The 24651-nt window shown below is 34.9% G+C and overlaps 1 protein-coding gene across 1 annotated transcript; it reads right to left on the bottom strand.

The window, feature by feature from the left end:
- Positions 1-1164: 1164 nt before the first annotated feature.
- On the bottom strand, positions 1165-20511 carry LOC141334134 (guanine nucleotide-binding protein G(i) subunit alpha-1-like). Its single transcript, XM_073839269.1, has 4 exons — positions 20094-20511; positions 1790-1832; positions 1555-1696; positions 1165-1323 (listed from the first exon to the last, which is right to left on the bottom strand). The coding sequence occupies exons 1-4, from the start codon at positions 20209-20211 to the stop codon at positions 1165-1167; spliced, it is 462 nt and encodes a 153-aa protein (XP_073695370.1). The 5' UTR covers positions 20212-20511.
- Between the last annotated feature and the right edge of the window lie 4140 nt (positions 20512-24651).

The following is a 24651-nucleotide window of genomic DNA, read 5'->3' on the forward strand; positions in this document are numbered from 1 at the left end:
AACAAGTCATGACGGCCGATGTTGGTAGGTTTATGTTTATCACAGTCACCACACTAGCCATTATTTTTAATCAGATGTAGAAATGTAGATGCATATCTTTAGCGAAGCAGCATGGAGAGCTGCTTCTGGAGCTCTTCTGAAATGTATAAATCAAGCATTGACTAGAGTGTCTGCGATCAGCTCCGACGGCTGTTTTGGAGTCGTAATGCACTGCAGACGTGTGCAGTGTAAATAAGGGGTTATTCAAGCATTACTGGCAAGAAAAGGCCCTTGTACTTGTGAGCAGCTATGTATGAGGCGTTTCTTGGAGGTTATAGTACATTAAAGAATGAAATCGCAAACTATATCCTTTTTCCAAAATTTTGGAAAAAAAAAAAACACCTCATGGGGACGTAAAAAGGTATTTGCAATATATGGGAAATTTTGTGAAATTAACACGTTTCCATTGAACGTATTTTTAAGTCTTAATTTCAATTTGCACAATTTGAAGGGTAACAGAAATGGAGCTACTTTGGTTTATAAGTTAACATAAAATTACCCTGTAGAGAAAATGAATAGGATTTTTACTTCCAGAACTCAATTGTTGCACTCTATATAAACCAAACTGACTAAATATGATGTCTATCTTTAAAGTCACCTTGGACAAAAAAGGTGTCCCAGAGGACATCTCCAACAAGGAGATTTTCTGTTTCATTTAAGTGTCAAATTTGTGTCAGACTTTTTATCTTAAATCTGTTAGAAGATCTAAAAACGATACAAACTAGACAACTGTTGACATTTTGTAAGAGTTAAATAATGCATATGATTTGGATAGCATAGCTCATAATTTGCTTTTGAAATAATTTGTTGTGATCATTTAGAGATCTCTAACTTCTGATTGTTTGCTTTGGTGTGTTGGAGAAGCTGAGCGCAGTTTGATACATTCTGAAACTCTAGAAGAGACGCACATTACTAAAGTCATTATCAAAGATGCTAGTTTCAATTTGCTGTCCAATTCAAATATTAAAAAGATCTCAGTTGTGATTTTCCTTTTCCTGTGGGGTGATTCATCGCTTAGCACTTTATCGCTTCACGCTTGGTTAGGATGTGGTGTAAGGTGAAACAGAGGACATTTGCGAGAAAGACAAGAAGACAGCATGGGGTAGAGGAAGACAGAGATACCCACTATGCGGCGGAATCGTTGAGCTGGTACTCTCTGGATCGACTGAAACAGGCCTGCACTCCTCCATCCTTCCACAAACGCTTTATCACTCCAGCCAGCTCTGCTGTCATGAAACCCTCCTCAGCGCTGCCCGCCAACACAAACAACTGCCTCGCGTCATCCTGAGACACAAAGAATGAAGACAAATTATTGTCCTGTTTTATTTCATTGTCATATCAGGACACTTTATACTTCTGCTTTATAATAGGAAAAAAGCAAAATAGTGTTTTTCAGTCACCATATTGACTGTTAGACTTTCTCCTATTCATTCACATTCTTAAAGTGTCTGTGAATCAACACAAGTGGGCTGTAGGCGACATGAATCGCACCAGGCCACCAATCTTGTGACTCACCGCTCGTGCCGCATCTCCGAAATCGATCTTGAGTCGTCCCATGGCACGAATGATGGCGATGATAGACTGAATAGTGTTGCTGTAGACCACAGCTTTGTACTGTTTGCACTCCTCCTCCGAGTAACCTGCCTCATGGATGATTCTATATGAAGAGATATGAGGAAGCAATAAATTATATCCAGCATAAAACTAAAGCATAATGCATAAAGCATAAAAATGAAAACTAGTCACTTACTTCATTTGTTTGACTATTGTACTCTTCCCAGACTCCCCAGCACCTGCAAGAGCAGTTGCGTAAGAGTTAGCTTATCTGTCTACAAACGATACAAGCAGCGCAAGTGTCTAGACATAATGAATTTCAAAAACAACAATGGCTGAGTTAATGTATGGGCCCCACAAGACAGAAAATTAAAAAGCTTCTGACGGTTTCATTTTGGGGCTTTGATTCTGAGGAGCCCCTTGTGAATTTGTAAAACCCTGTAGAGCGATGTAGACAAGATTTTGGAAATATAAGATCTAAGACGGTGAACATTGTTGTACATAGTCGTTCTAACACTTTCATTATTTCATTAGTGCCTATGAATATTTCATTAACTTCTCAGAGTGGTGCTTGCAGGAATAGTTCATCCAAAAATTGTTGAAAATTCTCTCATTTATTCCTTTATGTCATTCCAAGCACGTATGGCTTTCTAGTTTCCGTGAAGTAGTTTCGAAGAGCGTTAATGTAGTCGGACGGTCACTGTATGCAATGCAAAAACATCTCCTTTTGTGTTTTATAAAAGAACAAAGGCCGTACACTTGACATGAGGGTGAGTAAATAAAATGCCGAGTCGATAAAATCATCAAACCACACCTACAGGTCCAGTTCTGTGTATGTTCACAAATGTGCGCTGCTGGTAAACTCTGTCAGCTTCTACTGCTGCATTGATTGGTTCCATAATGGCTCCACTTATAGAATCCAATTTAACTTATCTACTGGGATATCGCTCCCTAGCACTGAGACAGAAACTCTACTGCTGTGTATGCTGTCTTGATCTGAACAGAAAAGCCCTACAGAAGTAAATGCGCTAGTCATACTGCTTTGAGCAGATTTTGTGTTCTCTAGCTCTTAAAAAAAAAGGGCTTCAAAAGGGTGTTTTTGCAGTGATGCCACAGAAGAATAACCATTTTGTTTCTCTAACTTTTGAGTGTACAGTTCTTAATAGAACCATTTTTTAAATGATGAAAACATTTAGAGTGTGTTCACACTTGTAGTTCAGTTTGTTTGGTTCATGTGGTCCGGCCCAAAAAGGAAAATGATACATTTGGTCCTAGTCCGCTTAGTGTTCGCACTGCTTTTTTGACAGTGAACCTAAAGATACCGAACCTATAAGTATAGTGATACGTTCACAACCTGATTGGTTGGGATGAATCACATATATTTTGTGACGGAACTCACCTGCGAACTCACAAAGAGCTCATAAAAGGCATTTTACCTCCTTGTTGCTCCATGTTTGCCCTCTGCTCATTTTGTTTTAGATACACCGCTTGTTCCCTTCATGAAATCATGTTGCATAGTGTTGCATCTTCTCATTACTTCCTGTTTTTGGTTTGTTTAGAAGTATTTGGTCCGTTTGGCATTCATATTTGAATCAAATGCAACAAAGTTCATTTGGAAGTGGACAGAGTCTTTTTAGTTTTCTTGGTCCACTTGTTTGGTGCGCACCAGGGTTTGTTTGGCAGTGTTCACACTTACTCAAATGAACAGCACTAACAGAGCAAACGCACCAGAATTCGTTTTAATCAAACCAAACATGACAAGTGTGAACACACCCTTGGTGTAAAGTTTCTATGGATGTTAAGGGTTCTTCATGGAATCCTAGATGCCAATAAAGAACCTTTATTTGTAAGAAAGTGTCAAGGTCCTTTCAATTAGAGTTTAAAGAGATAGTTCACCTGAAAATGAAAATACTGTCATTAATTACTCACACTCATTTCATTCCAAACTAAAGACCTTTGTTCATCTTTGGAACACAAATTTAGATGTTTTTGATAAAATCCGAGAACTTTCTGATACTGCGTAGACAGCAACGCAACCTCATTTAAGGCCATGAATAGTCCATGTGACACCTAATTTAAAGAAGTTACGAAAATACTTTTTGTTCCCAAATAAAACAAAAATAACGACTTTATTCAACAATTTCTTCTCTTTTGTGTCATAACATTACGGTTAAACTACTGATGTCACATGGACTTTCTGGGCTTTAAATGTGGTCTATGCAGAGTCGAAAAGCTCTTGGATTTCATCAGAAATATCTTAATTTGTGTTCTGAAGATGAACGATGGTGACAAACGACATGAGGGTGAGTAACTAATGACAGAATTTAAATTTTTTTTTTACAAGTTTACTATCGCTTTAACTTGTATTGGACATTGTGAACATGCCATTAATATGCACGCATACATGTGCTTAGAGCGCATAGTCATGTGTATTTAAGTGTGTTCAGCTCTTTGCCAAAGGCTTAGTGTCTGATCAAATACCAGCATCTGATAAGCTTATTATGGGTTACAATGGAAAACATGAGTAAGAGACTTCTAAGGCTTTAAGAGTGTGGAAAAAAGGTTCGGCCATTTTAGCACAATAGACTCAAATAATAGACCGTAACTTTGTGGACTGTAATTGGTCTAGTGCAACATGGTACACAAAGGTATATTAAATTAATTAACATTTTGCAGAATACAGGGTTTAAAGTACTTTACCAACACTGCTTTGCTTTTTCTAAAATAAATAAAACAAAATGTTTGCGCCAAACTACTCCATAACATTTTCAAGAATTCCATTCTTTTATTAATACACTTTTCATTATATGTGTTTTTGTTTTTTTTGTATTTTCACTTATAAATTAAAAAATGTTCACCATAATGTTATTTTATTATTTATAGTTTTTACATTTTTCCTTTTTTTCTTATTTTCAGTTTTGACTAGTCATTTTTTTGTAAATGTCGTTTTAATCATTTAATTTTTAATATTTTTGTAGTTTTATTTATACATTTATAAATGTATTGTAAATACTGAAAATGATTTTTTTAAAAACAGTTTTAGTATACTATAACAACAATTCATTGAATGTATGAATCGCAATTTGAATGTATATTTAAATAAATTAATAGACCGACAGGGGGGGGGGGGGGGAATAAGGGTTAAAACACACCCTTGTGTGTTTTGCTTCCTCTTATCAGCGTGTAAAATCAGCTCCAGCCATGGGAAACCAAACAGACGTTTAATTTCTATCCAACTGTTTTTAAAAGCTAAAACATTATTACACCTGTAACGGAAGAATTCCGACAGCCTGTGGAATATTAAACCACTGAATTGGAAAATAGAGGTATATGTTTTTATAACAAGAAACTGTGTTATGAGCAGTGCTAGAAACATCCCTCCAGGGCTACAGCAACCTGGGAGAGATCTTAATAAAGCAGCGGACAAACGCAGAGAAACGTGCCACTAGAGGAACAAGGTGCGAGCCAGTTTCTATTCATGAAAATGAACTGTGGAGGAGCTGTGAGCCATGCCACAATTACACTCATCTAGCTTTTGTCCATTTGACACACGCAGTCGTGCAAGCAAATGCATGCATCTGCGAACGCGCATGCTCCAGTCCGGACTCTCGTCACACTGCCATAGCAACCGGCCCTGTTTCTGAGGACATGCTGCCAAATAGGGCTCAGATACCTGATGGGTGCGTGCCAGCGAAAAGCAGCTCTGCAGTGTATTGCTCATATGCATGCATTTCCAGTAATGCATGATAATCCCTATTTGTCATAGTGACTTGCTTTTGGCTTCCTGCTGATTGTGCGCATAAAGCGGGTGTCATTTTATTGTGGCAGATAAAGCTCTTCTGTTTGATCTGCGTTTTTGCCAGACCATGTTGTGTGGTGAATGATCTGGATGTAAATATGCAATGTAAATTGTTAGAACTGTAATGATTTGTTGATATAAATCCATCTATCGTCATTTTCTTATAATAGAAGATTTTAGCTGCGTGTTTTGACAACAGCAAGATTTCAAATGGTTTGTCATTTAGCTGCATGATACCAAAATGAGATTGTTTACAAGAAAATGTCAACATTAGTAAATATCAATGGATTAATCTGCCTGGCCGGTAATTCGTTGTATTTTTTGTGGACTGAATTAACCCAGCGGTTCCTCACAAGCAAACACCCATCGTGACACACTCAAACACCTTGTACAACTTGCAAATTAGGTGAAAGTTTTTGGGACGCCATGAGCAAACCTGCTGATATGACTGCTGGGGCGTGATAAACAAATGTCAACAAATGCGGGAATTGCCTAGGATGAAAACGTTTGCTTTTTTAGCTTGTACACTAACATTCAAAAGTTTTTGAACAGTAAGATTTTTAATGTTTTTTGTTTTATTTTAAAGAAGTCTCTTCTGCTGACCAAGTCTTCAATTATTTGATCCTAAGTACAGCAAAAACAGTAAAATTCTGAAATATTTTTATTATTTAAAATAACTGTTTTCTATTTGAATATAAATAATTTTAAGATGCAATTTATTTCTGTGATTTTAAAGCTGAATTTTAGCATCATTACTCAGCACTGAGTGGCTTACATAATAGACAAAATTAAGATTATGCTATCCATACAATGTTTGATTAGTAGAGTAAGTGAAGGAAAAATACTCATGATTTATTTACTATTAAAGATATTACAGTGAGTTAACAAGAATTTTTTTTAGTAAATGTCACATAAAATGCTGTCAAAGCAAATTTGTTCAGTTCTAAAAATATATAATTTGCCAATGTACAAAATGATTTACATTATTTTATACATTCGTAAATCACAAATTTTTTAAACCGTAGTTGTAAAGCAAAGCATGTCTGATCCGTTGGGGTAAGCTGTGCCAGTGGCTCAACTGAATGATTTGCCTCCAAATGTAGAAAATACACAACCTGATCTCATGACTAAAACATACCTGTGGGAACTTTTTCGCAACATGCAAAATATGTACCTCCATGTACGTTTCGTGACATATTCGATGTGAAATGTACACTGAGTGGTGCTAAAAGAGTGTTGTTGTTTTTTCTCAGAAGAGAAGAACAAACATATGGTACATTTTATGTGACGTTGGTTTGGTATGTGTCAACGCAGTTCGTTTTAAAATATTGTACCATCTGCACTACACCTAAACCTACCCGATAGTATGAAATAGTGTTGTCAAAAATATCGATACTGAAATATCTGAACGATACCAATACTAATTTCCCGAAGTATCGATACTAGCCGAGCTGTCACTTTCACTTCTCTGCAAAGGCGCGTTAACAAACACCACACGTGACCGCAGTGCCTGTCTCGTCTCTTTCAAGTGAAGCGAATAGAAAGGCGAGTGCGGCGCCCCCGCGACCAGCTTTGTTTGATAAAGAACACAGCAGGAGTGCTATCTGGAAATATTTCGGATATGAAACAAATGAACATGGAAAGCCGAAGTACACAAGCAAGCCAATATGTAAGAGTTGCTACAGAGCAGTGCTAACAAAAGGCGCTAACACCACTATTTTCGCAAAGCACCTGAAAGACAGACACCCGAGTCTATATAAAGAAGAACTGTTCTCATTTTAACATTATCATCTGAATCATTAAATAAGATTGCCTATTATTGTTGCTGATATGAGTGTTGTCCCGTTTTTTACAGCAGTTCGTTAATATAATCAGATTGAGGAATCTTAGACGAGTAAATACCTTAACTGCGGTCAAATGTAAATTAACTGCGCTTATTTAACTTTATTTAAAAAAAAAAATCATTACTTAAATTCTGCAATTTGTCTAAATGTCTATCCAGAGCATTGTTTTTGTGTGTGATGCACGCATGTTTGCTTGCGTGTATCGTTGATTATGAATCCGGCATTAAGATCTGTTCATCAAATAATGTTAATGTATTAACCAGCATTTATGAACGATGAGCAATGCATTTGTTACAGAATATTTGAATCTTTGATAACGGTAGGTAATAAAAACACAACGGATCATGTTAGCTCTGGTCCAATAAAAAATATTAACAGATATAACTTTGGATTTTAATTAGTTCATGTAGTAGTAAATTATAGTTTAAATTAACTTTAACTACTAACTTTAAATTAACTAAGATTAATAAATGTTTTGGAAGTATTTTTCATTGTTTATTCATGTTAACCAATGTTAACAAATATCTGAAATAAGTATAAATATGTGGTCTAAAAAGAAAAAAAAAAGTTTACGACCTACACTACCAGTTATATTTGAACAGCAAATAAAGTATGAAACCAACTCAAATGAAGCTAAGAAGCTGAACAGGGCTGTAGCAGTGTACATATGCATATACCTCATTGACTACGTTTACATGGACACCAGTAATCTAATTAATGACCTTATTCTGAATAAGACAATAATATGATTAAGCTGTTTACATGAGTTGCTTTTAGAATATTCCTTTCATGTTCCCGTTTTACATGTTATAGTACATAGATCGATTAATGACACACATCATTGCGTCCACACGCGACGCTATCAGTTCATCTTCCTTATAGACTTTTGGATGTTTGGGTTTTAATTTTACAAAAGCTTGAAGTGGCACTGGACATATGCAACAAATATTTTAGAATGTGTGAGTTAAAATTTGCCGTGGTCGCATTTGTGCGAGTGCGTGCTGTGCTGCTCCAAAGCGTCTGATCCATACAGCGAGCGTTTCAGAGCCAGTCAGTTTTTAGGACAAAAAAAAAAAAAAAAAACACACGCAAGCACAGTCACCGAAAGCCAGTTTAGTTTTACTTTTTTTGTTTGTTTTCATTTTGAAAACCCTGTTATCTTTGCCGTTTACCTCACATTACGCTTTGGAGGCTTTCTTTTATTTTATTTTTTATTAATTATTTTGATTGCTCAGTGTTTGCGCGCCCTGTAATAAATTGTTTAGTCGGCATATAACAGCATGTGATGGAGTCCATGCCTCGTCTTATTAGTTTTTGTTAATAAATGCTATATAAGCTAGTTTTAATTTATTTTTGTTATGCTGTTTAATTAAAAATAACAAATCCATCTTTTAAGAATTTGTTTTAATCTTAAAATTGATAGGTGTAGCCTTATATATGCAAGCAAAACCAAGATCATGAATTCGATAGTAAAAGTAAAAAGCATCCTAAGACATTCCAATAGCGGAAATCCCGTTCACAAAATTAAAATAAATACTTACAAATTATACTAATGAAAAAGGGGGTTGAATGTTAAAAACGTTTCCATAAAACTAAAAATTATGATAACAAACTAGGCTATTTATCAGCAATGAGCATTGATTAAGCCCATGTTGTAGCAAAATATAAATAAATAAAAATGAAACCAAAGCGCAACCAACTGAGAGCGTTATGCCGCGTTCCAGACAACCCGTTACCCGTGTTTTTCCAAACTTCTACCCGTGAAAGTGCACTGGAACGGCACTCAAACCCGTGAATTCCCACCCGTGAACTCGTACTAGATCGACGACGTACTCCCAGTTCCGAGTTCTGACGTGACATAGCCCGAGAAACAACAATAAAGCCTCTAGGGGTGCGGTGTTCAGTGGCACACGGTGGAAAAATTGAGTTTAGGACAATATAACGTTGCAATCAAATTATTAATACTATAAAAATAATAAATGCTTGGCGTGACTTGCCTGGAACGCTACAAAGTCCTGAGTCGTGGTTTGAACACGTGATTTACGAGCTCAAAAACCTGCCTGGAACGCAGCATTAGTGTGTATCCTGTCACAAAATGTGGCGAAAAGTCCTACACAAGGGGAATAGTCTGATTAAGGTGTGTACATGTCTTCCATAATGCGACTAAAATAGGAATACTCCACCTGTCTTAATTCGATTTGTGTTTACTCCGATTATGACTTTAGTCGGATTAAATTAATCAAAAATCTCAGTTTACATGGTTGCTTCTTAATCAGAGTATTGTCTTAATCGCGTTAAAATCGGAATATTGTTGTCCATGTAAACGTACTCATTGTCATGTTCTAGACTATATCTTTAAATTAAAAAAGAAATTTACCTCCTTAATATTGTGGCAGTTTTTTTTTTTTTGTGGTATCGAAAATAGTATCGAATATCGATATTTTTCAAGGTATCGTATCGAAGTTAGAAATTCCAGTATCGTGACAACACTAGTATGAAAAAAAGCAAATGTGATGTAAAAACGCAATCGTCAGCATGTCGTTTTAACTTGTTTTTCAATATTTCAGCTTCAGAGTCATGTTTTTCACAGGATTTGTACCCAAGGATTTTGCATCCTAAGTCCAATTCTGTGTCGGCTGAGCTACCAATCAAGCTTGCTTCGACGGAAAGTGAAACACATGAAGCTGTAATCATAACTGTATACAAAAACGATTACAAGTGCTCGCTGTTTTACCGCCTCTAGAGTTCATTTCTTTAAGAAACTGCAGTGATATGTACTTATTGGTATGTATTTCACATCTTGCGAAAAAGTTCCCACAGGTACTTTTCGTCATTAGGTCAGGTAGGTAATAAATGTACTATTGTAATTTCTAAAATGGCAGAAATAAGGGGTATTTGTTATAGAAACAGACATAATTATCAATAAAATTAATGAAATTTGAATGCTAATACAAATAAAATATGTGCACTTAATGATTTAGACTTAATTTGATGGTTTTATTTACAACAACAACAACAACACACCTTGTTATGCATGTTTTCCTTCTTTTGTATGAAAAAATATGATCTTTTCCCCAGTTTCTTTATTATGCATGCACTGCACTTTCTCCTCAGGCATCATTAAAGTACATCTGTTCTTTTCAAGTCCTATGTGATTATGTAAGCCACTCAATGTTGAGATAAATCACGAGTATTTCGTCTTTGATTATTTTACTAATCAACCATTTTATGAATAGCATAATCCTAATAACTGACAGCAGCGAGCCTCATGTTTGTCACGTATTCTATCCACAAGCTTTCCTTAAAGGGTTAAATAGTTAAATAAAAAAATATAATTGTCATCATTTAATCACCTTCATGTTTTTCCAAACCTGTATCAATTTCTTCAGAATGCTTGTAACCTAACAGTTGCTTGTAGCCCTCGACTTCTACAGTACTGTTTTTCCTTTGAAGTCAATGGCTACCAGCAATGCTTTTTCACAATAATTCTTTTGTGTTCAACAGAAGAAAGAAACTCATACAGGTTTGGAAACACATGAGGGTGAGTAAATGATGACATAATATTCATCCCTTTAAGATTTGAGGGGGAACTACTTATTTCTGGACCTTCGAAGATATCTCTACCCCTTTTTCGTACAGTTAGCAATCGATAACACACTTGCATCAGTGGCCTATCTGTGATACACAACTCCAGCGTGTCTCAATACACTGACACCATGTGACAAGTCTAATGCAATGCTTTGTCGCACTGCCCAGTCTTATTAGATTACAGCAAACACACGCTCCGTATTACATTACACACTTGTAGCCCTTCTAATGAACCTCACATGCAGATACATTTTCACGTCTTGTTTTTGCAGGTGAGATCTGTTAGCATTTCAAGCCAGAATTTTCTCTGGCAATTTCACAAAGATGAGCTGTGTAATTTTCGTGCCACTAAACAGAATTGGTATAAAATTCATTGATAGAACTGTTCCTTGCCCTTTTGGGTAAATTGTGTATCTAAAAAAAAATTGTGTATATTTTCTTGGTTGCAACTTGTGCCGTCAGTTTTTGAGTTAGTCAGCTAAGTAAAGTTATTTATCTGGCCAACACAGATGAGGAAATTGCAAAAAATGATGTTGTAATCTTGGTAGCATCAGTAAAGTGGGGGGTGGGTGGGGGGGGGGGGCATATTAAGTAAAAATTGGTTACTGTAAACACAGAATTAAACAAATAAGTATACATTTTATATACAATTCATAATTTAGCATTTGCAGGCCAATTTAATGAAATTCTGACCAGCACCTTGTTTTGTAAGATAATTCTTAAGATAATTCTCATAATTCTGTCTTTTTCTGATGTAAACCTAAAAAAGAATTCTTCACAATTCTGAGAAAAAAGTCAGAATTGCAAGATAATTCAAAATGACTTTTTTCTCAGAATTCTCAGAAGTCTTAATTTTGAAGGGAAAAATACTGTTTCTGAGTTTATATCTCACAATTTTGACTTCATAACTCACAATTGCCTGCTACAGAGTCAGAATTGTGAGATATAAACTCAGAATTCTGACAAAAAAAGTCAGAATTGTGAGTTTAAATCTCACAATTGTGACTTAGCTTGCAATTGCATACAATAAAGTCAGAATTTCAAGATATAAACTTGCAATTCTGAGAAAAAAGTCACAATTGCAAGATATAAAAGTTGTGAGTTTATATCTTATATTTCTCAGAATTGCAAGTTAATTTCTTAGAATTGTGAATTTATATCTCACAATTCTGACTTAACTTGCAATTGCATGCAATATAGTCAGAATTTTGAGATGTAAACTTGCAATTCTGAGAAAAAAGTTACAATTGCAAGATATAAACGTGCAATTCTGAGAAAAAAATCAGAGTTGTGAGTTTATATCTTGCAATTTTAACTTTATTTCTCAGAATTGCAAGCTCATTTCTTAGAATTGTGCGTTTATATCTAACAATTCTGACTTAACTTGCAATTGCGTGCAATAGAGTCAGAATTCTGAGATATAAACTAGCAATTCTGAGAAAAAGTCAGAGTTGTGAGTTTGTCTTGCAATTTTAACTTTATTTCTCAGAATTGCAAGTTCATTTCTTAGAATTGTTAGTTTATATCTCACAATTCTCATTTTATAACTCACAATTGTATGCTATAGTCAGAAATTCGAGATATAAACTTGTAATTCTGAGAAAACTAGTCGCAAGTGTGAGATAGAAACTCACAATTCTGAGAAAAAAAGTCAGATTTGTGAGTTTATATCTAACAATTTTGACTTAACTTGAATTTTAATATAAACTTGCAATATTGAGAAAAAAGTCACAATTACGAGATATAAACTTGCAATTCTGAGAAAAAAAATGTGAGTTTTGAGTTTATATCCTGCAATTTTAACTTAATTTCTCAGAATTGCAAGTTAATTTCTTAGAGTTGTGAGTTTATATCTTGCAATTCTAACTTTATTTCTCAGAATTGCCAGTTTATATCACACAATTGTGAGAAAAAAAAAAACAGAATTGTGAGATAAAAAGCCACAGTTATATTTTTAGTGTTTTATTCAGTGGTGGAAACAGGCTTCCATAACAAACAGCTTACTTGAGGGGAAAAATATTTTAAATGGAAAAAATAAAATAAAATACACACATCTCCTTTAAATCCCCAAGCACACTCTACAGTAGCTACTTTATTACTTTCAGTAAGAGCTCAGTGTAAACATTTGACCTGGCAGGGACATAGATGAGCAGACACCTGTAATTGGAAAGACTCCTTCAGAAGGAAGAGAACAGCAATAGAGAGGACACATTATTTTAATTATGTCTCACCACAGAGGCCTGTAGCCCAGAGGGACTTATTGTATCCATCCAGGGGAACGACAGCAAGAAAGACAGAGCCACACAGACGCATACACGCGCATTTCTGAAACAAAGAGTTTATTAGATGACCCAAGATGAACAGTTTGTTCTTTCGGAGCCCAATAAAATCATGACGCGCAAACTAATTCAAGCACGTAAACACCTAATGAGGATTAACAATCTCATTTGGTATTCCCAAAACAACATCTATTGAATTCACATCTCATGAAACACACTGACTCATCAAACAGCTGATGCTCACAAGAGTTCTTTGGCTTTTTAATTTAGAAGCTTGTTCATTCTTTTCGCAGGGTTTGGGTTAATTTTATAGGGTTGGTTCACTTCCAGAATGAAAATGTCCTGATAGTTTACTCACCTCTATGTCATACAAAATATTCATGTCTTTCTTTCTTCAGTCGAAAAGAAATTAAGGTTTTTGAGGAAAACATTCCAGGATTTTTTTTTACTCCATATAGTGGACTTCAGTGGAAGCCAACGGGTTGAAGGTCCAAATTGCAGTTTTAGTGCAGCTTCAAAGGGCTCTACACGATCCAAGTCAAGGAATAAGAGTCTTCTCTAGTAAAAAAAAAATGTATCTATTTTTTTTAACCACAAATTGGACCTTCAACTCATTGAGCCTCATTGAAGTCCACTGTATGGAGAAAAATCCTGGAATGTTTTCCTCAAAAACCTTCATTTCTTTTCAACTGAAGAAAGATGACATTAGTAAATTATTAGGAAATGTTTATTCTGGAAGTGAACTAATCCGTTAAAAGTGATTTTACAAAGTCTGCATTACTGTAGCTTAAAATGGGAAGTAAATCAATTAGAACTTTGAAGCAATTAATCCCAGTTTTCTGTAATTAATCATGTTAGGTTCAGTCAATCACACCTAAAAGCAAAACTTGTAATAATAAATAGTGTATATTCACACACTGACTCCCAAATGAATGTACAATCAAAATAAGAGAAGCATGTTTTACAATCTATATTTTGAAGACTAGTATCGCAGATAGGGATGGCAATTAATTATTATTATTCTTTGTTAACAAAACATTTTTATACTTTATACTTCAGAATTGTGTGTGTGTGTGTGTGTGTGTGTGTGGATATATATATATATATATATATATATTATTATTTATTTATTTATTTTTTTTAATTTTAATATTTATATGTGACCCTGGGCCACAAAACTAGTCACAAGTAGCACAGATATTGGTAGCAATAGCCAAAAATACGTTGTATGGGTCAAAATGATGTATTTTTGTGTTATGCCAAAAATCATTAGGATATTAAATAAATGTTCCATGAAGATGTTTAGTAAATTTCATACCTTAAATATATCAAAACTTAATTTTTGATTAGTAATATGAATTGCTTAGAACTTCATTTGGACAACTTTAAAGGTGAATTTCTCAATATTTATAAATCTCAATTTCAAAATATTGACCCTTATGACTGGTTTTGTGGTACAGCGTCACAAATATGTGACCCTGGACCACAAAACCAGTCTTAAGTCGCTGGGGTATATTTGTAGCAATAGCCAAAAATACATTGTATGGGTCAAAATTATTGATTTTTCTTTTATGTCAAAAATCATTAGGAAATTAAGTAAAGATCATGTTACATTAAGATTTTTTGTAAAATTCCTACTGTAAACCTATCAAAATGTAATTTTTGATTAGTAATATGCATTGTTAAGAACTTAATTTGGACAACTTTAAGGGTTATTTTCTCAGTATTTTGATTTTTTTGCACCCTTAGATTCCAGATTTTCAAATAGACGTATCTCGGCCAAATATTGTCCTATCCTAACAAACTATACATCAATAGGAAGCTTATTTATTGAGCTTTCATATGATGTATATATCTCAGTTTTGTAAAATTTAACCTTATGACTGGTTTTGTGGTCCAGGGTCACATATATATATAATTGTATATGCATATATACATTTTCCCCCCAATTTCTAAGAATAAAAGAAGTACAGATTCCAAATAAGAAATTCAAATTTTTAAGGGAAAAAAATAATGGGAAATAAATGGTAACTGAGGCTTTCCATCACTGACATGCTTCAAAACATTTCCTTTTGTGTTTGATGGAAGAAATCAAGCCAACATAGGGTCATTTTTTAATTCTGTGCTGCTTTTAAAAACATTACAATAGTCCACAAGTGCAAAACACTCATATATTGTACTGTTGAAGTGCTCTGTGATGTTAATTTATTGAACCGACCCGTGAACTTCCCCTCTAATGACATCATTGGAATGTGAACGGTATGCACATCAAAGCCTTTTAAAAAACCCTCAAACCGTGACGCGTCAAAAGACCGATCTACGCTTTCACTCACCCACACATATAACTACTCAATAACAAATAATAACACCATACACTAACACTGCAAAAAGCTTCTCCATGACCGATATATTCCATACTAGCGGCTCTTCTGAATTCTTTGTGTTGGTCTTTAAAGGAGATATTCAAGGGTATGGTGATGCATTACTGCAGTGTGTGTGTAAGTGATCAACTACAACAGAGAGATGGTCTGAGGTTTACATGGTTTACAGACATTAGTGCTGCTACATTAGGCCCAGTCAGTTTGTTTTCATCCCTGTAGCTCCAAACACCACACACACACACCTCCACTGAGACCAGCTGTCCGGCAATCAGTCGGGTTATCACACACAAGCTTCAGGTTATGATCCGCAATACACCACACCCTGATTTCTATGGTGCACAAACACTAGCCATTTCCTGCCAAAAGCTGCTAAAACAACATCTAATAGAAATCAACCCAAACACCAACTGGAACCAAAGAGATAGTGATACTATTATTGATAGACTGATACATATCAGCCAAAAAAAATCAACATTCAGCATTCGGCTCATTTATTTTTTTTTTTTTTTTGCCAAAGTCATCAGCCAAAAGCTGTACTCAATTGGCTTTGGAAGAGAAATTTTAATTTTGTGTAAACATCCAGAGACAGCCTGGTTAGTGGACTAACCTTTTGTTTTTTTAAAATATGATAATGTGTTTTAAAATATTTTTTGGATTTTGAAAAATATTGTCTAAATAAACTGATCATCTGGTAACATTAAATCAGATTGTCATTTAGTCTGCAAGTACGGTACGATTTTTAATTTTAATCAAATAATTTTATTTGATGCATTTATTTGATCCGAAGTGCAGCAAAAACAGTACAATTTTGAAATATTTTTACTATTTAAAATAACTGTTTTATATTTGAATATATTTTAAAAAATAATTTATTCCTGTGATTTCAAAGCTGGATTTTTAGCATCATTACTCCAATGATCCTTCAGAAATCATTCTAATATTCTGATTTGCTGCTCAAAAACATTTATTATTATATTGAAAACAGCTGAGTAGAATTTTTCAGGTTTCTTTGATGAGTGGAAAGTTCATAAGAACAGCATTTATCTGAAATGGAAATCTTTTGTAACATTATAAATGTCTTCGTATAATTACTCTTGATCCATTTAAATCATCCTTGCTAAATAAAAGTATTAATTTCAATAATTTCTTTCCCTGACTCCAAGCTTTTAAATGGTACAGTATATAATGTTACAAAAGCTTTTTTTTTTTTTTTTTTTTTTTTTTAAGATAAATGCTGATCTTTGGATCATTCTATTCATTAAAGAAAAATGTACTCAACTGTTTTAAATAATAGTAACAATAAATGTTTCTTAAACAGAAAATCAGCATATTAGAATGATTTCTGAAGGATCATGTGACACTGAAGACTGGAGTACTGATGCTGAAAATTCAGCTTTGATCACAGGAATAAATTACATTTTAAAATATAATCAAATAGAAAACAGTTATTTTAAATAGTAAAAATATTTCACAATATTACTGCTTTTGCTGTATTTTGGATCAAATAAATGCAGGCTTGGTGAGCAGAAGAGATTTATAAAAAAAAATTAAAAAAATGTACTGTTCAAAAACTTTAGACTGGTAGTGTAAATATAATACACTCAATATCACAAAACATTATTTTTGCTGATAACCAGCTAAAAATACATTACCCTGCTTAAATTATTATTAAATATTAGTCATAATTTAACTATATTTTAGCTATTTTTTATTATGAGAGTAAGAATGCAAACACTGACCAATCCAATATTGACCATCCTATTTTGATACGAGATTCGACACTGAAAGAAAATCATATTCGCTCCACCACAAATCTGTGCAAATGTGTTATGCATGTATGTATGATGAATTACCTTCAATAAAAATAAATCTACAAGATTACTGTCCAAAAAAACCTCAAATCTGGCAATGAAAAATATAAAACTGCTCTTTTTCCAAATGGATTAGATTTCAAATATTATTGGATCTTATCGCAGTTGAACCGCTTATTGAAATGCTCATATTCCAGCCAAACGTTCGGCACGTTGAGCGATTGCTTCATCGTGCGAGTGTTCTAGCTGCTAAACCACGTCAGGTGTCAATGCACCCCAGCGTCAGATAAACGACCAAGTGCCTGGTACGGTTGTGTTTTAGACAAACACATGAAGTCACCAAACCCTCCATGTGCTGGTCATTTCAGCAAGCCAAAGAGGCTCTCCGTATTTAATGCTCTGAAAGAGCGAGAGAGAGAGCGAGCGAGCGTGTGTTTGTGTGTGTGTGTGTGCGTGTTGGGTCCTTCCTTTCACCAGACTCCATTGGTGCCACTGTTACGGGTAATTTGAACACATTGAGTTTGTGTGTCTGTGTGCGTCTGCGTGTTGCCTAGAGACTAGTGGCAGCATTTGAGATACCATCTTGCTAACATCTCGGTGGAAGCAATAGGTACTGAGGTCAGGATGACTGCGGACAGTACGGCTTGGAAATAAAATAACAGATTAACGCAGTAGATGCATTGTGAGAAACACAAATGATGTATATGTTGCCTGGTGTTAGTATGATATCTAGCCATCTTATATACCTTTTCACGCTGACTAAGGAATGGAAAACTATTACTTTGTAGGCCTCAAAGACATCACACTACTACAGGCTCATGGAAATACGTTCCTCTACATACATTTCTGCAACAGCGTAATTACGTACGTTACTGCACGTTTCGAGGCAGTTTCAAAGTGAAATGTCCAGAGAGTGGCACTAAAACACACGTTCAATACGTGACTGTGGCATGTTTTTATTACATTGCTGCTTGAGGTATGCATTGCGGCTGTTCAGAATTCAAATATCCGGGTAGTGTCGCTAGAGGTTAATGCTCTATCATGTTGGAAATATTTCCTACACCAAACCCAACCCTAAACATAAACCTGCAAAAGTGATAAAACCATGATAAAAGTGATCGTTTCACGGGTTCGTCACTTCGTTCACACTTCATCACTCAAGTGCAACACTGTATTGCTTGAGCTACTGAGCTATCCTACTGAATTAGGAAACTCATGTATGTTCAGCTGATTATGTGACAACAATGTTCTAAAGTATCAGTTTTCAAATCGCACAGGATGTAGAAATTGTTTTAAAGACATAACATAATGTTCTGCAAGTAATTGTGTGAGAGTTAGGCTTTATTAATCAAAACTCGGTGTGAAAATTAATGAAGATTTTACTGCCTCTAGTGTTCATTTTAATTCATACATATAGGTTTTTTCAGTTTTGCAGAAATGTATATTAGAGGCACATATTTCCAATGAGCGTATGTTGCTAAATTATGTTTAAGGCTGTAAGAGATTGAAACAAATGTTTAATTTAATTAAATTGTCTGTGTTATGCTAGCCTGACTGTCATAATACTGCTATTTTATCCCTATTTCATAAAAAGGCCTTTTAGTAAATTTACTAGTTTAAAGCAGAAAACTGACAATTGTTTATCAAAACAGTAAACGGCTTATTAATAAATTAGTGCTGGGATTAGTAGTTATATCAAGGTTGGATAGTTAAACTGGTTAACCTTTTCAGACATGTAAATGCTGCATGTTCAAATTTCAAAATGTTATTTTTTGCCAAAGTGAAAATAATTTATGTTAGCTATTTAGACCATTTGTATGTGATCACGTTGAAAGTTCGGCCCAACTGCCAGTGGTCTCTCACAGTGGTCCTGGGCCAGTTGGAAATCCTTACTGTCGGTTCCTAAGCTACAGTTGGATGGGTATATGGGTAAAGTTTAGGTATAGTTGGGTGGTTAAACATTAGAATTAGGCAGTTATATTTAAGAGGACTGGTTAGTTCCTGGTACAGATTATGTTTTCCTACATCAGTCAAGAAATTGCCCACAAATATGCCCAATCTAAGCACAAGTCTTGACTTCATCTGTTATGAACCAGATGCAGTCAGTCTTATAAATGAATGTTTATTTATTTAATCTCTCATTTGTTTACGTGTGCTGCCATGTGATGTGGCATTTCAGGAAACACACAGATGGTCAAATGCACAAGACATCATGATCAAATGTACCATCGTTTCACAATAAGAGCAGAATGAAGCAACAGGTCGCCATTGTCAGTCAAACCCCTCCTACATCTGAAACCATCATCACCACAACAGCTCATTACCAATGGACCCTTCAAAAAATGCATTTCCGGCCATTTAAACCCCTTCCTTTAATTCCCAGTGCATCACACAGTGTGTATGAGCTAGTTCTGAGTGCATTGCGACAGTTTTCTATGACAGCTGTGTTACTTTGTGGTCATTTAGCCTAGTGGGACGATCAATAATTCCTTCTGTCCATAACGTTCTGTTATTAATAATGTATTAGAATTCTGAACAAAGTAAAACGTCGACTATCTCTAGTTATATAAAGCAATATAAAGATGTTAAAACTATAAAAGTAACATTTCGTGAATGCTAACGGGTTGAGTAGCCTAGTGGGTGGGCATCAAAAGATTACAATTAACGTTACCGCACAACCAAACTTTCCGTTACTTTTGTAATAGTAACTACAGCGTAGTTTTAGTGACTGTGTAAGGCAGTTATAACAAAGAAACGGGACAGTTTGGGCCTCTCATATATGTTTAAATGTTTCTTACCGAGCAGTAGGAGTTTGACCTCTCTGGCGGCTTTCTCTCCGTCATCTCTCAGGTTTCTGTCGATCATTTTACTCCTCTCCACCGCCGCCTTATCCTCCGTGCTTAACGTGCAGCCCATCCTCACGACGATCCAAACCGTTTAAACCTAACGCACAGTATTCAACATGCACCAGCTCTCTCTCCGGAAAACCACACGCCCTTCTTTAAAAAAGAAAACCAAGAACTGAGCGCAAAAGGGGGGCTTGGAAATCAAAAGACCGAGGATAAGGTCTGGCTTTGTCTTGTTTGATCAAGACTATTCCTTGAGCCCCCGTTATTTCGCTGTAAATCCCTTCAGAGGGATGAAAAAAGGGTCCGTAAAAGCGTAGCGATCCGTTCCCCAGCGCGTCAGTATTCACGGGCTCGCGCTGCTTCCTGTTCTCATGCATGCAGGCGCGTTCACGTCTGTGCGACGCGTTCGGTCGAGGCGGGGACGCGCGCTTTGCCTCAGCATCAGCAGTAAAGGACATGAATGATGCAGGGCGGTGGTGGACATGTCATCTCTCGATGCCAATGAACTGCTGCCTTGCTCTTTCCATCCAAACAGACTGACAGGATGAATGGGAGCTAGTAAATTCATTTTTGAGGGGTTTATCGTAATCTTACAATGTAAAAATGAGTTGCAAAACCTAAATATTGTTGTATTGATGTACTTGCACTCTTAAAAATCAAGGTACTTCACAGCGATGCTATAGAAGAACAGTTTTGGTTCCACAAAGAACCATTCAGCCAAGGGTTCTTTAAAGAACCATCTCTTTTTCTTTTTTTTTTACCTTTTTGCAATCTAAAGAACTTTCTTTCGCCACAAAGAACCTTTTGCGAAACCAAACGGTTCTTCAGATGTTAAAGGTTCTTTATGGAACATCATTTATATCTTGGCTGAACTTATGTTAAGCTGTCATGTATTAAAGCCAGCCATAATTGTCATTTACTTATACTTAATGGGCCAAAAAAAAGCCTGATATATCAAATATAATATAAAACATAAAACACATATCCACACTTTTTTTCTTTTATTGTATATATATTTAAGATTTTTTCTTTAGGTCCAATTAAATATGATCTTTCTGTCAGGCTTTACACAGTTAAACTATTAACCTCATGTAAACACTCATCCAACAAAATACAATAACTCGAAACTGCCACAATCAGGCCTCAACACTTGCTACGTGTAACACAACAAGACAGTAATCAAACTGACAAGGGTAACGTGAAGTAAACATAGCAACTAAATCAACAACAACAGTGTAAATAAAAGCGGCAAGTGGTCAAACAATGCAGCCATATTAATTATTCATGCTCCAGTGCATGCTGGGAAGAAGGTAAATGGCCAAATCACAAAACCCCTTTTGTAGGCCTCTTTAAGCTAGCACATTACAACATGCCTGCTCTTCTTTAAAAATATATAGTATATCTGTATAGAGTAGATTTTTTTGAATTATTAGAACTTAGGAATAGTAATAAAACCAATATTTGTTAATATTCATTTATTTTTAATGGTATAAATTAGTAGTATCTATAAGAAAATAGATAATCTAAAAATCATTTTAATGCAGCTATTCCCAGTTCTTTTCTTTAGGCAGTTTCTATTGTTTTTTTTTTTCTAGAAAGCATTTTTTTTTCTATTGAGGTGGATATTGTCAGCTGTTGCTTTAAGAAGTTATTTACGCCATATGACTAAAAATTAATTCAGTCATATTAAATAATATTTTTGACTTTGACAAAAGCAAAAAGGATAGTTCACTCAAAAATATATACTTAACCTCAAGTCGTTCTAAACCTGTATGCATTTCTTTCTTCTGTTGAGCACAAAAGAAGACATTTCGAAGAATGTTCATAACCAAATAGTTGAGGATAACCATTAACTTCGGTAGTCTGGAAAAAATACTGTGGAAGTCAATGGCATCAGCTGTTTAAACATAATTAATATGAATGATTAACCTGACTACGTACTTATAAATAAATTTGTGATTGTATAAAAAAAACAAAAAAAAAACACTTTAAGGTGGCAACTACACGTTCTCTTTATGCATGTTCGCATACACTAAAAAAAAATTTGACTGATGTTTTTTTTTTTCAATCCTGCAGTTGTAAGTACAGCAAAAACAGTAATAGGTTGAAATATTTTTACTATTTAAAATAACTGTTATCTTTTAAATTAGATTTTAAAATGTAATTTATTCCTGTGATCAAAGCTAAATTTTAAGCATCATTACTTCAGTCTTCAGTGTGGCATGAGCTTTCCGAAATCATTCTAATATGCGGATTTGCTTTTCAAGAAAGATTTATCACCTTTTTAATAGACAGGATGCTTTAAATTACATTAATTATGTTCTTTTGAACTTTCTATTCATCAAAGAAAACTTAAAAAAAAATCTACTCGGCTGTTTTCAACATAATAAATGGTTTTTGAGCAGCAAATCAGAATATTAGAATGTTTTCTGAAGGATTGTGTGACTAGAGTAATGATGTTAAAAATTCAGCTTTGAAATCACAGGAGAATGTATTACATTTTAAAGTATGTTCAAATAGAAAACCTTTTTTAAATGGTAAAAATATATTTCAAAATTGTTCTGTTTTTGCTTCACTTTGGATTAAATAAATGCAAGCTTGGTAAGCAGAAGAGACCTCTTTAAAAACATTAATCTTACTGTTCAAAAACTTTTGACTGATAGTGTATTTGTTTACTGGATTTTCTATTGTATTCTATTCTGTTCCATTGTCAGCATCCCAGTTGTGTTTTCTCAGGTTCATGACTTTGTCTTAGACCCATCACAGATGCCAGTGTCACAACGGACCATATGTTCCAAGGTCGAATGAACTGTGACCACACCTCACTGCAACATCCACACTGCGTAGCTTGCAGAAAGGGCTTCAAAAATCATTACGCTATCACTCCTTGGCTGAGGATCAGCCTTTTAATATGCAAGCATGACTGTGAGGTTGAAGCAGATCAATTAGGCAGTGACCTTAGACCTTACCGTTGCTTTGAGCTGCCAGGAAAACACATCTGATTTGAGTAAGCATTTGCATTGGATCTCAAAGGGTTACAACACTATAACCACACATTTACATGTCACATGAGGGTATTACAGCTTGTATGCAAAGTATGTGACTGTCTACAACAGTTCTACAGTTTAGTAAGGACACAACCAAGCAATAAGACAATAAAAAATAATGTGTTTAAACTAAACATAATAGTATGTGTTATTAAGAGAGTTAAACTTCATATTTTTGGGCCAGCATACTGTATGCTTTAGAAAAATATGCCACATTTTTAAGTGAAATCATGTCATCTTTGGCAATGTTTTATATATAGAAATATGTTAATACTTTACAATAAGGCATCATTTGCTGTTATTACTTATTTACCATGAAGTAGACATACCGTATTATTCATGCTGGGAAGTTAAAATCTAGCAATAGTAGTACTGTGGACATGCCACTTAACTACAATTATGTAAAATGTTACTGTAATACAGACACATTTCTGTAAATGACAATAATTCCTGACCCTGTTTACTGTGACATCACCGTATAGGCTACTGTGTCGTGGCAACTCGAAAAATTCACGTAAAATTTTGTACAACTTTCCAACAAACCCTAACTTGACACCAATAGTTGAACACTGCTCTCTAGTGGCATGTAGATATAACCTTGCAATTAGCAGGCGTATGATTAGCATGGAGCTCATAAAAGGCGAGTACTGGAAAATACGACTTCATTCACATTTATTTTGCTAGATTTAAAAACATAGAGGGGATGTATATGTGTCTATATTTATATTTAGATGCGTTTATATTGCTTTTATTTTCTCCAAAGCAACATTGTGTATTCAAGCTGTCCGTGTTTAATAGTTCGTGTGCCCTGAAAAGGACGCCATGAACCCCAAATGTATCGTAAACCACAATTATAATGCCGTAATCCACTTCGACAACATTGGCACGAACATAATCACATCACATTAAAGTCTGAGAATGGAAAAACTTGAGACCCATGAACACTAGAGGACAGTACAAGCTAAAACTTGACTGTTCACTGATAATACAACATAATTACTGTTCAGAGGTAACACCGAAAAAGAACCCTGTCTTTATAACACACACACAAATCCACGTGCAATACAAGATGTAAAATGTATTTCCCTTATGGAGAGCAGCAATAACTAATAAAAACAACCCTTGAACTTTTTTATTGGTTTACAATTTGATGTCCATTATCTGACTTTCAAAGCTGCTTGTAAATATAATGTTATTTTTAAATGTCAGGGAATGATAATAATCTGCTGTTTGTCATATTTATTGCACAACACGAATATGCTGGATTCTGGTTGGTCAGGTTGGGGATTCAGTGGTCTGATATTCTATTCTGTTTTCTATTCTAAATGTTCTGTTCTTCTTTCCCCCCTCACATTGTTGTATGGAATGCTTGGTTCTGGTCTATTCTATTCTGTTATATGTTATATATATATTTTTATACAAGCCTGTTTGAAATGCTTGTTTCTTGTTTCCTACTGTAG

This window comes from Garra rufa, chromosome 4 (genome assembly GCF_049309525.1).
Source record: "Garra rufa chromosome 4, GarRuf1.0, whole genome shotgun sequence".
NCBI classification, from domain to species: Eukaryota; Metazoa; Chordata; class Actinopteri; order Cypriniformes; family Cyprinidae; genus Garra; species Garra rufa.